The sequence below is a fragment of the Saimiri boliviensis genome, chromosome 2 (genome assembly GCF_048565385.1).
Source record: "Saimiri boliviensis isolate mSaiBol1 chromosome 2, mSaiBol1.pri, whole genome shotgun sequence".
NCBI lineage: Eukaryota > Metazoa > Chordata > Mammalia > Primates > Cebidae > Saimiri > Saimiri boliviensis.
The window spans coordinates 86,676,209-86,691,276 of NC_133450.1; the positions used below are offsets into that span (position 1 = coordinate 86,676,209).

At 43.0% G+C, this 15,068-nt stretch overlaps 1 protein-coding gene across 2 annotated transcripts in view; it reads left to right on the forward strand.

Annotated features, from left to right (window-relative positions):
• The first annotated feature begins 6,037 nt into the window (after nucleotides 1–6,037).
• Nucleotides 6,038–15,068, forward strand: part of CCNB2 (cyclin B2) — a 35,849-nt gene continuing 26,818 nt past the window's right edge. For both annotated transcript variants that reach the window (XM_074393842.1, XM_074393843.1), the window contains exons 1-3: nucleotides 6,038–6,227; nucleotides 8,826–8,954; nucleotides 9,512–9,625. In XM_074393842.1, the coding sequence (XP_074249943.1) occupies nucleotides 6,204–6,227; nucleotides 8,826–8,954; nucleotides 9,512–9,625 (267 nt within the window). In that variant the 5' untranslated portion in view covers nucleotides 6,038–6,203. The remainder of the gene's footprint in view (nucleotides 6,228–8,825; nucleotides 8,955–9,511; nucleotides 9,626–15,068) is intronic.

The following is a 15,068-nucleotide window of genomic DNA, read 5'->3' on the forward strand; positions in this document are numbered from 1 at the left end:
ACCTTTTTAAAATCCACACTTCTGCATGCTGATGGGCTACAGTCATTTGAAGGCTTCACTGGGTCTGGACAATCCATTTTTATGATTCCTCAGTCCACAGGCCTTAGCTGACAGGCAGCCTCAGTTCCTCACTGGCTACTAAGAACCTTACTTCTTTGCTACAGGAATATCTCTGGAGAGTTGTATGGATGTCTTTACAACAGGGTAACTTGTTTTACCCAGAACTAATGATCCCAGAGATAGAGCCAGGAGGGAGCCAGCATGCCACTTCGTGACCTAGTCTCAGAAGTTACACTTTGTCCTTTCTGCCACATTCTATTTCTTAGAAATGACAGTCACTAAGGGCAGCCTATACTTGAGGTGGTGAACTAGGTTCCACCATTTGGAGAAAGGAGTAGCCAAGGCTTTGTGTACAAATTTTGAAAACACTCTTATCCCATATGTCAAGACCCAGCTTCAAAATGTAAACTTCTCTGGGAAAAAAATTCTTTTTTTTTCTGAGATGGAGTCTCGCTGTGTCACCCAGGCTAGAGTGCAGGGTGCGATCTTGACTTACTGCGAGCTCCGCGTCATTCCCCTGCCTCAGCCACCCAAGTAGCCGGGATTACAGAAATGCACCACCACGCCTGGGTAATTTATGTATTTTTAGTAGAGACAGGGTTTCACCATGTTGGCCAGGCTGGTTTCGAACTCCTGACCTCAGGTGATTTGGGACAAAAATTCTATCAGACTGGCCTCAGTGCTTCCCAAGGCTTTCAGTTACATCTGATCCATGGTTCAACACCAGATGATTCCATGTGCCCACAGGAAACAACCAAATGCCAGAACATCTTGAAATGACTAGGGCAACTCAAATTTCCCATATGAAAAATCTACCAGGATAAGATTACTGAGAATTCAGAGTTTACAAATGATAAGTCACAGCTACTTTGCTATGTTTTCTTAAACTGTGATTACCGTACAAAACCAAGGTGATAAGACTTCCAGCAAACAAAAGGCTTATTGGTGCAAGGATTCGGAATACCCCCAGCTAAGTGTATTTATTACCTGTTTTGTAACCACCCCCAAATTGAGTGGGTTTTAAAACACATTTATTTGCTCATAGTTGTGTGATTTGGGCAGTGCTGGGCAGGCAGCTCATTTTTTACTGTGGTACGATGTGTTCCTCATGTGGCTGCATTCGGCTCCAAGTTGTAGAGACAAGAGTCTATCCACTTGGCATCACCTTGCTTGTGTGATACATTAGTTGGGATGGTTGGAACAGGTGATGATGCTTTGGGCATTTATCTCAATGTCGTTTCTAGAAAGGAATAGCTTGAGTCTCTTTAAGGTGGTGATACAGGACTCCAAGGGAGAAATAAACTGCTTCCTAAGACCCACGCCTGTTACGGGAACAGCATCACTTCTATCACATTCTGTTGGTCAAAGCAAATAATAAGGCTAGCCCAGATTTAAGGAGAGAGAAAATAGCTGACACCTCTTCACAGAAGGGATAGCAAAAAAAGAAGAAAAGTGGCAATCTTTAATCCACTACAGTGAGATAAAACAAGCCCCGTTGGCCGGGCGCCGTGGCTCATGCCTGTAATCCCAGCAGTTTGGGAGGACAAGGCGGATGGATCATGAGGTCCAGAGATTGAGACCATCCTGGCCTACATGGTGAAACCCTATCTCTACTAAAAATACAAAAATTAGCTGGGTATGGTGACTCATGCCTGTAGTCCCAGCTACTTGGGAGGCTGAGGCAGGAGAATCGATTGAATCTGGGAGGCGGAGGGTGCAGTGAGCCGAGATTTCGCCACTGCACTCCAGCCTGGCAACAGAGCAAGGCTCCATCTAAACAAAACAAAACAAAACCTAGCCCCATTGTTTTGTTAGAATACCTAGTAGAATACAAGCTCTGAACACATTCACTTTTCCCCCCAAATCAAAGCTTTGCATATACAGAAGCCCATGTGCACAATGATGTATATTCTCAGAAGAATCAGCAGTGAAGGAACTTTCAGTTTCCCACAATGATATTTGGAAAAAAGAAATCTATGGATGGACAATGGTGGCTCATTCCAGCACTTTGGGAGGCTGAGGGAGGAGTTTGTGGTCAGCCAAAGTAACGTAAGTGAGATTCCCATCTGTTCAAAGCATTTAAAAATCAGCCAGCCATGGGGGCTCACATCTATAGTCCCAGCTGCTCGGGTGGCTGAGGTAGGAGGATCACTTGAGCTTGGGAGATTGAGGCTTTGGTGAGCCATGATCACACCATTGCATTCCAGCCTGGGTGATAGGGAGACCCTGTCTCCAACAACAAGAAGTTTGTGTGTAAGGTTTTAGGTTAGTTGCGGTGAGAAGTATAAAACAAGCAATATTATCTTCATTTTTAACACCTGTAATCTCAGCAACACATTGAGACCCTGTCTGTACAAAAAATTTTTTAAATTAGCGGGGAGTGGTGGCATGTACCTATAGTCCCAGCTACTCAGGAGGCTGAGGCAGGAGAATGGTGCGAGACCAGGAGTTTGAGGCTGCAGTGATTACACCACTACACTCCAGCCTGAGCAACAGAGGAAGACATTGACTAAAAAATAAATAAATAAATAAATAAGAAACACTTTACCATTCATAACATTTGTTTACAAAGCCCTAAGAGTAAGCAAGGATTGTCACTTTTATGATTGTATTTTTTGATAACATCAAAATATAGCAAAGATATTTTACAACTTCAGTGCAGTACAACAGCATTTTTCTTTTCCAAGACTTTTCCATAGGATACCTAGTTTTTAATTGTAGATTGATTATGGATAGGCTAACATATCTTAACATGTAGCTGCAATTATTCCTGTTTCACCTAAGAGGAAACAAGTTCAGAACTGGCAGATGCCCTCCAACCACTAGGGATTGAGGCAATTTAGGAATTCAACTTTATGTAAGGCTCGTCCAACCACACTGATTATTCGTACCCAAGTAATGGAATCACTTAAGAGTGATGGGAAAGCTTGCTCAAATTTTTTGTGTGTTCGTTTGTTTTAAGACAGAGTCTCACTCTGTTGCCCAGGCTGGAGTGCAGTGGCATGATCTCGGCTCAATGGAACCTCTGCCTCCCAAGTTCAAGCGATTCTCTGCCTCAGCCTCTGGAGTAGCTGGGATTACAGGTCTGCGCCACCACACCCAGCTAATTTTTGTATTTTTAGTAGAGATGGATTTTCAGCATGTTGGCCAGGCTGATCTCGAACTCCTGACCTCAAATGATCTACCCACCTCGGCTTCCCAAAGTGCTAGGATTACAGGCATGAGCCACTGTGCCTGGCCTTCAAATTCTTAATGGAACCTGATATCAAGAGTTATTCCAGGGCCAGGCGCGGTGGTGCACGCCTGTAATCCCAGCACTTTGGGAGGCGAGGCGGGTGGATCACGAGGTCAAGAGATCGAGACCATCCTGGTCAACATGGTGAAACCCCGTCTCTACTAAAAATACAAAAAATTAGCTGGGCATGGTGGCGTGTGCCTGTAATCCCAGCTACTCAGGAGGCTGAGGCAGGAGACTTGGCCAGAACCCAGGAGGCGGAGGTTGCGGTGAGCCGAGATCGCGCCATTGCACTCCAGCCTGGGTAACAAGAGTGAAACTCCGTCTCAAAAAAACAAAAAACGAACAAACAAAAAAAAAAACACAGAGTTATTCCACTGTCTTTGCCATGGGTGTTAGATCATTCCTTTCCTCTTTTCCTTTTCTGCTCCCTTTAATCTCACTTTTTCCGTTCCCCTTTCTTTTCCTGTCTTGATCTTCACCGGCTGTTTTTCACAAGGGCAACCTTAATACTGTTGTTCTCTTTGGACTGCACTAATCCTCCCACTCTTCTGCTTAAGACTGGCGTCACACCTTTTTTTCCTCATTCCTAAATGTTATATACATCATAAGATCATTTATTGGATGAATATTGTTGAATTAATACACTTAAAATTTTTATTTCAGTAACTTGTGGGATACAGGTGGTTTTCTGTTATGTGGGTGAATTATATAGTGGTGAATTTAGAGATTTTAGTGCACCTATCACCCAGGTAGTGTACATTCTACCTGATATGTATGGTTTTATCCCTAGCTCCTCTTCCACCCTCCCTCTTCTGAGTCTCTAAAGTCCATTATATCACTCTGCTTGCTTTTGTATATGCATTGCTTAGCTCTCACTTATTTGTGAAAATAGATGTTTTTTGGTTTTCCACTCGTGAGTTACTTAGAATAATGACCTCTAGTTCCATCCAGGTTGCTGCAAAAGACATTGTTTTGTTCCTTTTTGTTGCTGAGCAGCATTCCATAATGTTTATATGCCACATTTTCTGTACTCACTCAGTCGATGGGCACTTAGATTGGCAATTGTGAACTGTGCTGCTCTAAACATACATGTGCAAGAGACTACTTTATATAATAACTTCTTTTCCTTTGGGTAGATACCCAGTAGCAGAATTGCTGATACCCAGTAGTGGAATTGCTGGACCAAATGGTAGAACAACTTTTTCTTCTTTAAGGAATTACCAAGGTTTTTTCCATAGAAGTTGTACTAATTTACATTCCCATCAGCAAACTTTAAGCGTTCCCTTTTCTCCACATCCATGCCAACATCTATTTTTTGACTTTTTTTTTTTTTTTAAACAAGGTCTCACTGTGTTGCCCAGGCTGGAGTGCTGTGGTGCAATCATAGCTCACTGCAGCCTCAGCCTCATGGGATCGAGGGATCCTCCTACCTCAGCCCCTGAGTACCTGGGACTGAAGGTGCTCATCACTACACTTGGCTAATTTTTGTAATTTTGTAGAGATGGGGTTTTGCTATGTTGCCCAGGCTGGCCTCGAACACCTCAGCCTCCCAAAGTGCTGGGATTACAGGTATGAGCCACTGTGCTGGGTCCTTTCTCTGACTTCTTAACGATGGCCATTCTTGCAGGAAGAAGGTAATGTCTCCTTGTGGTATGAACTTGCATTTCCTTGATGATTAGTGATGTTGAGCATTTTTTTCATATATTTGTTGGCCATTTGAATATCTTCTTTTGAGAAATAACTATTCATGTCCTTTGCCCATTTTTTGAAGGGATTTTTTTTTTTTTCTTGCTGATTTGAATTCCTTGTAGAGTCTGGATACTAGTCCTTTTTCTGATGCATAGTTTGCGAATATTTTCTCTTGGTCTGTGGTTGTCTGTTTATTATTTCTTTTGCTGTGCAGAGTGTTTTAGTTTACTTAGGTCCCATTTATGTATTTTTGTTTTTGTCGCATTTGCTTTTGGGGTCTTAGTCATGAATTCTTTGCTTAGGCTGATTATTAGACGAATATTATTTAGCACCAGCCATATGTAACAAACAATGCACTAGGTGCTGGGAATACATGGAGAACTTACATAAATCACGAATCACACAGATGTCTTTTATCTTTTTTGCCTTACTTGAGAATTTGGGTTTTTGGGTAAATGCCATTATTCCCTTTCTTTTAGCACTCTTTTGCGTCTCAACCACCTAACACACTGCAGCCCTGAACAACCGGGAGGGGCTGGTTTCTGAACCCTGGCCGACACAACCTAAACCCCAACTCGACATTTCCGGAAGAGGAATAAAGGTCAACCAACTTCCGCCATTCACCACAAACGTCTGGAGATATTCGTAGATGAGGCCTCGTCAAAATTCACAGGCGTCCTACGTCTACGTTTCCAATGAGACAGTTCTTTTTCGTCTCAGAGACTGGGATTTTTTTTTTTTTTTTTTTGAGGCAGTTTCACTCTTGTCCAGGCTGGAGTGCAATGGCGAGACCTCAGCTCACTGCAACCTCCGCCCCCGGCTTGCAATTCTCCTGCTTCAGCCTCCCAAGTAGCTGGGATTACAAGCACGCGCCACTATGCCCCGCTAGGGATTTTAAAAAAAAGACTGGAGGCAGTAAAAACATCCCAACAGGTTGTTGTGACAATCAAACGGGCTAAGAAAATCCAGCCAATGAGAGTGCGAGAGTGCTTCCGGTGTTAGCCAATGAGAAGAGCGCGCCGTGCGCAGGGCCGCCCAATGGGACGCGAGCGACGCAGTATTTGAATCCTGGAACAAAGCGAGTGCGACGAAGATTCTCAGCGCTGCGGGTCCCGAGAGCATCCCTAACGGCGCCTACCTAGTACGCTAGTGCCCTCCCTTTTCAGTCCGCGTCCCTCCCTGGGCCGGGCTGACACTCTTGCCTTCCCCGTCCCTCATGGCGCTGCTCCGACGCCCGACGGTGAGTTGTGCCCGGCGACCCCTCCCAGAGGCGACCAGTCGGCCCCACAGCTCCCATTTCGCTTCCGTCCTCTGCTCCGAGCTTCTCGGTCACAGCCGGGGCTGCTTTTCTCTTCTCTGGAGCTCCCCGCTTCGACCGCGTCCCTGGCCCTGCGGCCGGTCCTCTCCGGCCGACCTCTCCCCGTCTAGATTTCGCTCTCCAGTTGCCCCTCACTGCCCCGGGGTGGGAGAAGTGTAAGAAAGCCCTTCCGACGTGGCAATAGTGAAATGAGCCCCAGGAGCACCGGGCCTAATACTCAGCGAGCGATCCCATAATGCTTTTCATCGCTAGAGAGTTACCTACTTGCACGTTCCTGGGTTGAAAACCTCCCGCTTTCTCACAATTTGCCAACTAAGGGATCTGTAGTGGGGGCTGGGAGAAGGGCTGGAAGAGTTCTGTAGGCAGAGAAGTGTACTGCCTGTTTCATCAGGCAACTGCCAGGCTGTTTTTCAGATTGTTCACATTTCTTCTTATATGCATTTCCAGTTTATTTCTGCACGCTGAGTGTTCCAGTCTTAAGTTCACTAGTAAATGGGTTTGTCCCCTTAAAAAATTAATTTCTCTACTCAAATGTAATAGAGATTTTTGAATATAATTTGGACCAGTGTGGCAGACTAAGAGAAAAGGGTTCAAATTCATTTGTTTCATCCTTGCAGAGTTCAAAGTGTTAAGGTGTTTTGGGTATTTTTTCTGTGGGCTTGAATTGCACTGGGACCTACTTTTTTCCTTTGCTGAAAGCTAGAGAGCCCGGACACACCTGAGTTCCATCATCCTGGTTGTAAGGTTAGATAAAAGCTGCCAATTTTCCCATCCAGATGAATTTAAATTTAGTCACATTACTAGGCTTCTACCCATAAGCATTACATTTTCACACACTTTTTTAGATTGGCAGATGTTGCTGGAAGAAATTGAACAGTGTGACTTTTGAGAATCCTAACTGATTGAATGCATTCAGCATTTAATTCATATCATTTTGTTGATGTAAGTCCAACTGACAAAGTTATTTTTTAAAATAATGTATTCTATAAAGTTATTTAATAGTCAGAATGTTCAGGGAAGGCTTGAGTTTCCCTTGCCTCTTTATCCTGGTAGATCCACTCACACCCCTTGTTGGGAGTTTTGTTAGAAGCAGGACCCTGAACTCTCAGGGACAGGATATGCTGAGTTTTTTCTTTTTTTCTTTTTTTTTTTTTTCTTTTTTTTAATGAAATGTTTATCACTTCTATAATAAGCTTTTTTGGTATGAATTACTTTTCCTATCAAGTTTTATTTCTAAGACGCTATGTCTAAAGCAGGTTGAGGTCAACAATTCCAGCCTTTCCTGAGATTGGGAACTAAAACTTTATTACCCAAGAAAACTACTTACATTCTAAATATCCTTAATGTAAGAGAGAATCCATTTTATGGCAACCCCATTTTAAAAAGCCATATTCTAGTTTTTTTTTTTTTTTTTTAATCTGTATTCTAAAAGATCATGCATGCATACAGGAATATTTTTTATTTTATTTATTTATTTTTTTTTGAGACGGAGTTTCGCTCTTGTTACCCAGGCTGGAGTGTTTTCATTGTTAAACATCAGAGAAAGAGTAGGTTTGTGTGTATGGCCTATAATGTGGGAAAAATAAATGGCTCTAAAGATTAGAATCTGACATTTTGAGAGACACTTGGGAAGTGAGACCCAATAGAGAGCAGCAAAATTTGATCTCCTATTTTGTGTTCTTTCTTTTTTTCTTTTTCTTTTTTTTTGGGGGGACGGAGTTTTGCTCTTGTTACCCAGGCTGGAGTGCAATGGCACGATCTCGGCTCACCGCAACCTCCGCCTCCTGGGTTCAGGCAATTCTCCTGCCTCAGCCTCCTGAGTAGCTGGGATTACAGGCACGTGCCACCATGCCCAGCTAATTTTTTGTATTTTTAGTAGAGACGGAGTTTCACCATGTTGACCGGGATGGTCTCGATCTCTTCACCTCGTGATCCACCGGCCTCGGCCTCCCAAAGTGCTGGGATTACAGGCTTGAGCCACCGCGCCGGCAGGAGTATTTCTTATTTGTAAAGTGGCATAAGAAGCAAAGCTAGTTTAGGTTTTAAACATCTGGTTTTTAAACAGCCAGACTTATTAACTATTAATATTACAGCTTTTTAATGTTTCGTCTTAATTGTACTTGTTACCAAGCTGTGTAAAGGAAGGTTTTTAAGTATATGCCTTTAACTTACATGGATCTCTAACAGGTGATACAAGTGTACTGTAAGAGAAATAATCATTAAATAGTAATCAGCTTTGACATTATCTTAGGGGCCCACTGGAGTACTCAGAATGGTTTTGAAAGGTTACTGGGAGGATCTTGATTACAGATAAAGTAGATGGGTGATTTGCCTAATTTAGAGTGATGTTATTAATCACAAATAGCATATTTAGACTCCCTAAAATGTAACTTTCCATCTTGCAAATAGATCTTGATGTATTGTCCTTTTCCAAAGCAATTCTAAATTTGAATATCTAACATTAGCAAAGTATTCCAAATTCTTTCAAGGTTTCATTACCTTTTTTTTTGTTTTTTTCAGGTTTCCAGTGATTTGGAGAATATCGACACTGGTGTTCATTCTAAAGCTAAGAGTCATGTGACTATTAGGCGAACTGTTTTAGAAGAAATTGGAAATAAAGTTACAACCAGAGCAGCACAAGTAGCTAAGGTAACAACGATGAGGACTGAACGTACACACAGAGGCTGATCCAGTAGAGTGTGAGGTAACAGTGAGGACAGAACGTGCACACAGAGGCTGATTCTGTAGAGTGTGAGGTAACAGTGAGGACTGAATGTGCACACACAGGCTGATTTTATAGAGTCTAAGGGAACAGTGAGGATGGAACGTGCACACTGAGGCTGATTCTGTAGAGCAGGCGTCCCCAAACTGCGGCCCCCTGAGGCCATTTATCCAGCTCCCCCCACCCCCGCCACATTTCAGGAAGGGGCACCTCTTTCATTGGTGGTCAGTGAGAGGAGCACAGTATGTGGCGGCCCTCCCAACTGTCTGAGGGACAGTGAACTGGCCCCCTGTGTAAAAAGTTTGGGGATACCTGCTGTAGACTATAAGGGAACAGTGAGGACAGAATGTGCACACAGAGGCTGATTCTGTAGAGTGTAAGGGAATAGTGAGGACTGAACGTGCACACACAGGCTGATTCTTTATTTTGCTTAGTCTCCTCACCCTGGCTCTCTTGCCCTATTTATGTTTCTTTTTCCTTATAGAAAGCTCAGAACTCCAAAGTACCATTTCAACCCACCAAAACAGCAAATGTCACCAAACAACTGAAACCTACTGCTTCTGTCAAACCAGTACAAATGGAAACGTTGGCTTCAAAGGTAGGAAGTTATGAATTTACAGACATACTTAATGAGGTAGCCTGCTTTAGCCAGACTACAAAGGTGCCTTTATCATTGCTGCACCTTTTAACAGACATACGTAGCTAGAGCTCTGCTTTGAATCAGCAGTGTAGGAAATGAGTATATATATCTTTTCTTTTCTTTTCTTTGAGATGGAGTCTTGCTCTGTGGCCCAGGCTGGAGTGCTGTGGCATGATCTCGGCTCACTGCAGCCTCCGCCTCCCAGGTCCCGGTTCAAGCACTTCTACTTCATCCTCCCAAGTAGCTGGGATTATAGGCATGAGCCTCCATGCCCAGCTAATTTTTGTGTTTTTTTTAGTAGAGACGGGGTTTCACCATGTTGGCCAGTCTGGTTTTGAACTCCTGACCTCATGATCCGCTTGCCTCAGCCTACCAAAGTCCTGGGATTACAGGTGTGAGCCACCATGCCCAGCTGTATATACACCTTTTAAATGATGCTACTTAATTTAACATTATGACCTTGAAGCTGGGCATGGTGGCTTATGACTGTAATCCCAGCACTTTGGGAGGCTGAGGCAGGAGGAGAATTACAACCCTGAATAATAAGGTTATTTACCGTAATACCCAAATAAAGGATGAAATGGTTGGGAAAATTCATGGAGTGAGTGGGATTTTTTTTTTTTTTTTTTTTTTTTTTTGAGACGGAGTTTTGCTCTTGTTACCCAGGCTGGAGTGCAATGGCGTGATCTCGGCTCACCGCAACCTCCGCCTCCTGGGTTCAGGCAATTCTCCTGCCTCAGCCTCCTGAGTAGCTGGGATTATAGGCACGCGCCACCATGCCCAGCTAATTTTTTGTATTTTTAGTAGAGACGGGGTTTCACCGCGAGTGGGATTTTTAGGGGTAGAGAGAAGTTGATAGGGCACCTTTTTGGAGAACAAAGTAGCAGCAAGATCAAGGTACCAAAGTGGAAATGGACTTATAATTAGTCCTTTGGTTAAGGAGTCTGAAAGACTAAACTGAGGAAGGTGGCTTGTGTGAGGAAGCAGAAGATAAGGCTGGGAAGAAGGTGGCAGTTGGATTTGAAGGTCTTGGAATTTGGATTTTTATGCCATTAGAACTGAGGAAACAAAGTTTTGAGGAGTAGGGAAATGAGGAAAACAATGCAGGAAGTTAAGTTAGGAGGTGTCACACTTGTCCAAGCAAGAGCTGATGAGGGTCTTGAGCTAGCCTCATCTTCCCTAAGCACCTGCCCATACACCAGTATCAATACTGGGTGTGAGAAGACAACATGAAATGTGTTAGGATGTCTCAGAACTCCTTTCAGGGATATCATCTTGTATTTCAGAATACTTTGGACACATGGCTTGGAGTGCAGGAGTGGGATGCTTAACTACTTGGGTGTTAAACCAGTTATGCAATAAATGAGCAAAAAGTAGGAAAGGCAGGAGAGGGAGGTAGCTTTGGGAAAGGTATCCTGTTTGGCTTCACATTTGTTGAGGTAACAGAGGAACGTCTGCCTGGAAATGCAGTTGGAAATGTGGAAGCAACATCTGAAGGTAAGGAATGGATTCATTAGCTTTCTCCACAGAGATGATGGTTGAAAGCACTTTGCTGTTTATGAGGACTAAAGCTTAGAACAAATAGTTGAGATGAAACTTCTTTAAGAGGCCTTCCCTTGAAGGCTTCTGTAATAATGACTTCCTGAAAGCCAAACCTAAAGGCTAGTTTTCAGACCTTGGTCTCTTAGGAGTTGTTTTTTTTTTTTGTTTCTGTTCTTTTAATTTTTTTTTTTTTTAAGAGATGGGGTCTTGCTGTGTTGCCCAGGCTGGAGTGCAGTGGCTATTCACAGGCACGATCCCACTGCTGATAAGCACGGGAGTTTTGACCTGCTCCATTTCCGACCTGGGCCGGTTCACCTCTCCTTAGGCAATCTGGTGGTCCCCTACTCCCAGGAAGTCACCATATTGATGTTGAACTTTGTGCAGACACCTGATCAGTGTAGCTCATTACAGCCCAGAACTCCTGGACTCAAGCGATCCTCCAGCCTCAGCCTCCCGAGTAGGTGGGATACAGGCATGCACCAGTGTGCCCAGCAGTTCTCTTAGGAGTTGTACAGAAAATTTTACTTGTGTAACAATTTGAATGTGGTTTCTCCCACATCGCAGGAGGACAGTTTGGCTATATATATAAAATAATTTTATAATACATATATGTAATATATATAACTATATATAAAATAAATATATATATTTATATGTTATATATAAATATATACAAATATTTGTTTATATAATATAAATATATAAATATATATTATGTATTTTTTGGTGGGAGACAGAGTCTTGTTCTGTCTCCCAGGCTGCAGTGCTGTGGCTCTATCCCTGCTCACTGCAACCTCTGCCTTCTGGGTTCAAGCAATTTTCCTGTCTCAGCCTACTGAGTAGCTGGGATTCCAGGCGCCTGCTACCACGCCTGGCTAATTTTTTGTATTTTTTAGTAAAGACGGGGTTTCACCATGTTGGCCAGGCTGGTCTTGAACTCCTGACCTCAGGTGATCCACCTGCCTTGGCCTCCCTAAATGTTGGGATTACAGGCGTGAGCCACCACGCCTGGCTGCAGTAGGTCTGTTTTTTATACAAAGTAAATGATCAGAGGGATAATCAAGTACTTGTAAATAGTGCTATGATGAATGTCTCTTAAAGAGTAGAGAAATATCCTAGTTAAATTCATTTAAGGAAATACTATGCAACCATAAATATGTTTTAGTAGAATATTTCAAGGCATCAAAATGCTTGTGCCATTCAGTGGAAAAATCTGATTATAGCAGTATATAAACAGTGCAACCCCAGATTTGCTTTTAAAATGTACATTTGTATGCAGCATATTGATGGTATTTATTTTTGAGTATTATATTGGACTTAAGATTGACTTTCATTTTTTTCCTTGAGACTTACCTTGAGTATATATTACTGTTCAAGTTAGAGAAGAAGGAAAGAAGAGTTTTTTTTTTTTTTTTTTTTTTTAAAAACAACAATCCAAAATAAGAAAGAAACAAAGGGAAAAATAGTTTTCTCCTGTGACCTGCACAACTTCACCCTTTTGTGTTTCCTTTACTGCTTGGCTGACTCCTTTTTCTCTCTCTTCCTGGCAAAATTAAGGCCACTGTTTGAGATAAAGCATTATGGACCTTTAGCTCAGTTCGTACAAAAATCAGTTGCAGGGTTGAAACATAAAGCTACATGTTCTAGATTTAGAAGTTATCAGGAATAACAACAGTTATTTCCAATTCAAATCATTTCCCTCGGAGAAAGACAGTAGTGGAGGAATCTCTTAATTCCATGATTTAGGTAGAACCCCACCTTCCGGCAGGTGAGTCCCTCTGCCTGCCCATCTCTGGTCAGCTCTCTGGCTTTTATTTTGTCACCAGCTCTATCTGCAGGGTTATCACTGTTCTTTTTTTTTTTTAATCACTGTTCTTTAGAGCCAATCCCTGTTGTGGAAATGCCACAACAGGCACACAGGTTTCTAGCAATTTTCCTGGAAAGATGACAACATAAGCCATGTGTCAGTGATAAGCAGTTGTTCCTAGTCTTGTAACCAAATTTGTACTATCCTATCTGCAACACTGGAGGGCAGGTTTCTTTCTTTGTAGCAGTTGACACAAGTGCATCACAAAGTGCCCTGGCGGAGACCTCAGAAGAGTTCCAGTCCTTTGCAGGTATTCACTGAAGCTTATTATCCTGCAGTTTTTGGAGAAAATGGTGTGGTTTTTTTTTTTTTTTTTTTTTTTTTTTTTTTTCTGATTAATGAGGCTTTGGTAAACACAGTAGTTCGAAAGGATGAGGAAGGCCTTTTCTAGTCCCTTGTTTGCTGGACACTGGGGAAACAAGTTGAATAAACCATGGACTCTTCCCAGAGAAGCTCCCAGTCAAGTTGGAGAACATAGGAGTAAAAGCATGGCTTTATCTGTCACAGAGATAGATGCACACTTAAGAGAGGTACTCAGGAGTCATAGCTAGAGCAGATTACCTGACCAGATCTTAGAAAGGGTCTTAAAATAATAAAAGTATATTGGAGTTCAAAAAGAATCAAGGAATTCTAAATTAAGGGCCAGGGCAAGAATCTTTGTCTTATCCTAGTGGCTTTTGTTATTAATTGATGGACAAGATCTCATTATGTTGCTCGGGTTGGTCTCAAACTCCTGGGCATAAGCAGTCTTCCCACTTTGGCCTCCCAAAGTGCTGGGATCATAGATAGCTACCACACCCAGCCCCTGGTGGCTTTTGGATATGGCTAAACTCAGCTGCACTTTTTTTTTTTTTTTTTTGAGACGGAGTTTCGCTCTTGTTACCCAGGCTGGAGTGCAATGGCACGATCTCAGCTCACCGCAACCTCCGCCTCCTGGGTTCAAGCAATTCTCCTGCCTCAGCCTCCCGAGCTGGGATTACAGGCAGGTGCCACCACGCCCAGCTAATTTTTGTATTTTTAGTAGAGACGGGGTTTCACCATGTTGACTGGGATGGTCTCGATCTCTTGACCTTGTGATCTACCCGCCTCGGCCTCCCAAAGTGCTGGGATTACAGGCTTGAGCAACCGCGCCTGGCAGCTGCACTTCTTAATAGGAGCCAGATAAACATTCTAAACTGCTATAATAGCACATGATAACCTCTGACTCCTTACACTAGACTTTTTGGTACTGACTCCTCTTCCAAGGGTGGGTGGTAATGCTTATCCTTGAAAAAGCTCACCTTCAGCTGAAGCTACATATGCTTATTAAAATGCAAATCTGATTCCAGTCACTTGTTAAACTCCTTCAGTTGTTTCACCTTACCTTTGGATAAAATCTAAGCTGCTTAGCACAGCTCTTGTTCAGCTTTTCAGCCCATCTTCTCACACCTCACTTGCTATCCTGCCAACATCTCAAATCAATTTGCATTTCCCAGAATTGCCTTGATTTTCTTTGGTTTCCTTTTGTCTGTTCGTCTTCCTTAAGGTCATACCCTCTCTGGTACCCTGGGTGCTTCTACTCATTTGTTATAGCTCTTTGAGGTTTCAGGTTCTCAAATTCTTTTCTTCTTCTTCTCTTTCCTCTTTTCTTTTCTTCTTTTCTTTTTCATTTCTTCCTCCCTCCCTTCCCTCCCTTCCCTCCCTTTCCTTCCTTTCCTTCCTTCCACCCATCTCACTCTGTCTCTAGGCTGAAGTGCAGTGCATAATCACCACTCACTGCAGTTCGCTCTCCTGGGTTCAGGTAATTCACCCACTTTAGCCTCCCAAGTTTGTGCCACCATGCCTGGCTGATTTTTATATTTTTTGTAGAAGAGAGGTTTTGCCATGTTGCCCATGGTGGCCTTGAACTCCTGAGCTGAAGCAATCTGCTCGCCTCAGCCTTCCAAAGTGCTGGGATTATTGGCACCAGCCACTGCACTTGGCCTGGTTCTCAAATGCTTGAATGAATGTCCT